The sequence below is a fragment of a genome, unplaced genomic scaffold (assembly GCF_019419815.1).
Source record: "Pyrus x bretschneideri cultivar Hongxiangsu unplaced genomic scaffold, Pyrus_bretschneideri_v1 Contig55, whole genome shotgun sequence".
Taxonomy (NCBI): Eukaryota; Viridiplantae; Streptophyta; class Magnoliopsida; order Rosales; family Rosaceae; genus Pyrus; species Pyrus x bretschneideri.
Window position 1 is genome coordinate 1,283,786 of NW_025999793.1, and position 5,612 is coordinate 1,289,397.

The 5,612-nt window shown below is 36.1% G+C and overlaps 1 protein-coding gene across 4 annotated transcripts; it reads right to left on the reverse strand.

Annotated features, from left to right (window-relative positions):
* On the reverse strand, positions 1–5,294 carry LOC103928115 (disease resistance protein RUN1). 4 transcript variants are annotated; one of them, XM_048570846.1, is made up of 5 exons: positions 5,202–5,294; positions 4,089–4,596; positions 1,472–2,576; positions 837–1,121; positions 1–750 (listed from the first exon to the last, which is right to left on the reverse strand). In XM_048570846.1, the coding sequence occupies exons 2-5, from the start codon at positions 4,532–4,534 to the stop codon at positions 295–297; spliced, it is 2,292 nt and encodes a 763-aa protein (XP_048426803.1). In that variant the 5' UTR covers positions 4,535–4,596; positions 5,202–5,294; the 3' UTR covers positions 1–294. The 4 variants fall into 4 exon arrangements, with proteins under 4 accessions (XP_048426803.1, XP_048426801.1, XP_048426802.1 ...); XM_048570844.1 differs by lacking the exon at positions 5,202–5,294 and adding an exon at positions 4,902–5,058; XM_048570845.1 differs by lacking the exon at positions 5,202–5,294 and adding an exon at positions 4,908–5,047.
* Between the last annotated feature and the right edge of the window lie 318 nt (positions 5,295–5,612).

Consider the following 5,612-nt stretch of genomic DNA (forward strand, 5'->3'; position numbering starts at 1 on the left):
TGACAAAATAATACCGTTAGAGCTCGCACGCTTTGCTTGTGTGAGCAAGCTCATGTGCAGCTCACGGTGTCACTTAAACAATATAACAAACTTAGGACAAATGACACTCTCCTTCGTTTAGATGTTTTAATCCTAACCGTCTATTACAAATAGCTTATAAGGTTCAAACCAAGTACACTTGATGCAATTCGAACCACACTATGATGTAATCCAATCCATTCATGAGCAGCATACACCATTCTAAATCTACGCAGTGACACAATTGATTTGGAGAAATTTATACAAGTTCAGATATCATTTTATACTCAATTGCGTCATTGAGTATCTCATGTCCCTGGGAAGCTCAGAAAACTGGCGAAGAGATGTGCAGCCCCATAGACTAAACCAATTAGAGAGTTTCACCTTACACTTGTTGCTTGGAAGTTTCTCAAGGTCTTTGCAATAGCTAATATTCAAGTAAGAAATATTTTCGTTAGACCAAACTGATTCGGGCAACTCCTTTATACCACTGTAAGATAAATCTAAGTATTGAATATTTCCTGGCATCTCTGGAAGACACTTGACACTGGTGCAGCCTCTAAGATCAAGATGAGTAAGCTTGTCAAGATGTTGAATATACCAAGGTATTTCAACCACCCTTGTACAGCCACGGAGATTTATGTTCACAATTTTTAGACTCCTAGAGAGATTTGGAACTTGAGTAAGATTTTCAGAGCATGCCAGATCGATCACTTCTAAGTTCACAAGTATCTGCAACACATTAAATAGCAATATAAGAATTTATAAAATTTCTACACATCATTTGATACAAGAATTAAAATAGGCATATAATTTACCCGGTCTTCTTTCCAGAGCTTCTTAACTTTGCTAAATGGCATATGAAGCTCAACTAGATTTTCGGGAGAAAAATTTGAAGGCAAAGGTTCCATTGAATAATAAGGCCAGTAAAGATAACGAATAGAATCGGGAAGGTCTAGAGAAATGGTGAAATCCCAGTAATTACCAAACTCCTCCACAATTAGCATTATTAGGTTACACATCTTTTTGAAGTCTACACGTTTCGATCGCTGCTCTTTAATCTTAAGCCAATTAACCCGTATGGCTTCAACAATTGGAGTTTCCTGACAATAAGAGCAAAGTTTAGATATGAATGTATATGTTTTTAACAAGTTAAAATGTAATGCACATTTGGAAAAAGAATTCTACAAAGTTCTAGAGTATTTGCGGTGGCAATGCTGTACAAGTGTCTAGTAAAATATCCAACGATAATTGTATCCGCCTTTACTTGCCTAAAAAAACAAACATTTGTTCAAATTTCAAAGACTTAACACAATAAAAATTCAATCAAATTAATTTTTTAAGAATTTGACTTCTTTATTGAGTTTTACTTTGGTGCATTATCATCTAAAGTTTGCTATTTATTTTTTTTTAAAAAAAGAAAATAAAAAAATTGAAAGCAATTGGTTCTTACTGTGTTACTCTCTAGTACACAATTGACATCTTCATCAGTGAACAACCTTTTCCGTTTACTAGGATCTTCAATACATTGTTCTTGAACTATTGCCCTTCCCATTTCTTGTATCAAATCGTGCATCTCTATGGTTTCATAAACATAACCTTGACAAACTGATATGAGAGACATATCAACGAGAACTCTAATTCCGATTGTCGCAAACCGTCCACGGATAGCTAACATTTTTTCTACCTCATCCACTTTCTTCCCTTTATGAAAACATGCTATATCCAAAAATATCTCCTTTTCATTTCTTCCCAATCTATCATAACTTAGTCTCAACACTCTATGGAGCTTTTCGTTGGGAAATGCTTTCAATTTGTCCAATTCATCTTCCCAGTCTTCTTTTCCCTTGCAATTTAAGAGTGAGGACCTCAGAAGCTTAAGAGCTAAAGGATTGCCCCCGGCACAATCCACTGCCTTTTTTGCCATCTGCATATAATCCGTTCTAAGAGTATTGTTATTCTTGCAAGCACGCGAATAGAAAAGCTGAAGAGCATCATCCTCTTTTAATCCCTTAACCTCGTAGATCTTATCCTCTTCAACAGTTTGCCTCAGTGTGGCCCTATCTCTACTTGTGATAATGATTCTACTTCCAGTGCCATACCGAAGACGCTCGCCAGCTAAATGTTCCATTTGCATTGAATCACTCACATCATCAAGAACAATGAGGACCTTTATACGGCTGAGCCTATTTCGAACAAAAGTTGATCCTATGGATGGACCTTCTTCCTTTAATATCTCTTTAAGAAGTGTCTTTTCCAAGTGATCTAGTCCATTTGTTTGTTCTGAGTTCTCCCTAACATTTCCAAAAAAACAAGAAGCTTCAAATTTAGAAGAGAATTTGTCAAATACAGTTCTAGCAAGGGTGGTTTTGCCAATACCACCCATGCCCCAAATACCTATAGTGATGCAAGCATCCTGTGAATGGATGCTCAATAGCGATTCAATTTTCTCGATGCGGCTTTCAATTCCAACCAGGCCTTCTAAATTGCATGATGATTCATGATAGAATTTGGTCGAAATATCCTCTACAACTTTCTTAACCAAATCAGCATCCGTCCTGGCATACATACATATATATATATATATATATATATATATATATATGATTATGTAGGAAAAAACAATAGTTAGTCTTAAAACAAGTATTTGTGCTCGTGCGTTGAGACAGGTCGAGAAATTTGTCACGCAAATACAGAAATATATTAAAAAATTTAATACCATATATTTGTGCAAGAAAAAGAAATCTTGTTCATTCTCTCCTCCAAATGTTAAAGTAAATATTAAAATATAAATACTTGTCTTCAACAACTTTACAACTAAGTGTGCTTACACATTATAGCATTCAACCCACTATCTATTTGATGAAAATGAACTTGCCTCACTAATGGGGAAAATTTGGAAAAACAACCAAGTTTTGCCCATATAGAATTATAGCCACAATTTTTAATTTTATGATAAATATAAACCAAAACTTGATATGAAAGTACTAATATACCCCTCCATTTTATGGATTCTCACAATAACCAAAACAAAAACCTATAATATTGCAAATTTGAATATAGATAGAGAGTTTTCAGAATTTCCACATTATTTTTCGTAAATTGGCATCAAGTTGAGAAATTAATCTCTTATCACTTTTTTGTTTTCAGTATTGTATGTAACCTTTAAACTACCTTCGGAGGTCTGCAATCTTTAACTACACCTTTGAATGTGTGCAACCTTTAAACCAGAATCGAAGCATGAATTTAAAAAAAAAAATTGGAAAAATGAAACCCCTTTAAGTAATAAATCTTTGAACACTAATTCATAAATAATTAGAAAGCACAAAGCTCTGAAAGTCAATATATTAAACTAGCAAAAATATCATATAAAGGAGTTCAACGGTGCAGAAATCCGAAGGGTTGCAAAAATCGTGTTCCACCGGATTTCTAATCCCCACGTACCGGATTTCTAATCTCCACTGCCTTTTTTATCAACTACCTTGTTTCTTGCAGAAATCCGGAAGGTTTGACCCCTTCTTTCTATTTGCTTCTTAATTCATGCTTTGATTCTTTCTGGTTTAAAGGTGCATAAATCCCGAAGGTTGCAGAAACCTTGAACAAAAGGTGCATAAATCCAGAAGGTTGCAGAAAGTTGTTCAAAAGTTGCAGAGAATAATCTAAAGTTCCAGATACTTAAATGGTCACAACTAATTACAAGCATGGCCAAGGAATAGGGCCACCCCTCCCAAACCCACAAAAAAAAAAAAAAAAAAAAAAAAAAAAGAAAAAAAAAAAAGCAGTTTCGTAATTAAAACTAAAGTTCCAGATACTTAAATGGTCACAACTAATTACAAGCATGGCCAAGGAATAGGGCCACCCCTCCCAAACCCACATAAAAAAAAGAAAAAAAAAAAGAAGCAGTTTCGTAATTAAAACTAAATCACACCCCCTCCACACCCCCCCCCCCCCCTCTCTCTCTCTCAATTGTACTGTATACGTCCCCAAGTTTTAGAATAGAGTACAAATCAAAGAGTCAATAGTTTAAAGAAAATTTATAACTTTAGACAAGTTAAGGGATGAGTTATTACCCATATTTTTGGGACTCAAAGCCAGATAGATTGGCTGCCGTCCTCAAAGCATCCCTCCACTTGTGCACCTTGTCGAGTCTGTCCTTGAATCGCTTTTCATGTTGAGCAAATGCATCTGCATAACTCCCGTGTTGTTTTCGTAGATCAGATGGATCGATGTCGTAGAATACGGGTATAACCTTCTGGCCATATTTTTTCTTGCATTTGAGTATATGCACAAGTTCATCCAAACACCATGTGGATGAAGCATAGTTTTGTGAGAAAATGACCACCGAAAGCGTGGATTTCTCGATTGCCTCTAGAAGGGCAGGTCCGATTTCTTCTCCTCTCTGAAGTCTGTAATCTATGTAGGTTTCAATTTTCTTCTGCTCCAAGGCCTGCTGAAGATGGCTGGTGATGCCACGGCGGGTGTCCTCACCTCTAAAACTGATAAATACATCATACATTTCCGGACGAGGGGGGATACTAGATTCAGTACCATCATCATCGTCATCACCAGCAGCAGCAGCTGCAGCAGATGACGGAGAAGAAAATGTTAACCAGCTGCAGCACATTTTCAAGATAGTCATGATACACTCCATCTGTTTCTGTGTTTCTCTGGAGGCACTAACAATGGACTTGTAACTTGTAAGTACAAAAGAAGAGAAAGAAGCTGAGTGTTTGATAATATATCAAAGAAAGAGAACGCATACTTTAAATGAAAGAGATTTATTAAGTTATTGAAATTAGTATGGTGCTTCGGAGTATCGTATACGGTATTTCCTAGAAAATCATCAAAGAGATGATGGAAAAGAACAAAAAACCCCAGCTCACCTTTACCTTCCGCTCCATAAAAAGTTCAACGCGTTCAGACACATGAAGAAAGACAAAATTAAGGGAACATCATCATCAGTTTATATCTTTTGATCAGCAGAGCATCCAGTGCAAGTTAATTTCGACAAGTACTAACCGACACCTGGCACGTCAAGGCAGCGTCTAGATTATGCACTTTTTGGTGCCTTATTAGTTTAGAATGTCACAGTAACAATACGTGTTGTAATTGAAAATAAAACCAATCTAAAGCATTGAATTCGTAAATCAACTAGCTGATACCGTGAAATAGAGAAAACCCACCTCCAAATCAGTTTTGGTTGAGTCTGATTTTGAGGAGTAAGAAAAAAGGTGGAGGAAGAGAGGTAAAGTGGGGAGGCTGGCAGTGTGAGGGGAGGAGTTGGCTGGGGTCGTGGCTGCTGGTTTTCCAAGCTGTTTTTTTATTTTGTCAAAATGGTTTATATGGTGTTTGCTATTTTATACCAGCAATATTGGAGGAGAGGGAAATTAGACATTAAACTTTGTCCTCATATAATTCATGTTTGTGGAAGAAACATAGCGGATGCAATAACTGAACTGAGGTATTGTATTTTGTTTTCACATTTTCCTAAATATGTTACAAAATACATGTAGTATAACTACATGTCCATTAAGATCCCTAGAGGATCATCGTTGTGATTACAACTTGTTTAGAAAACAAAGTTCATGGAAGAA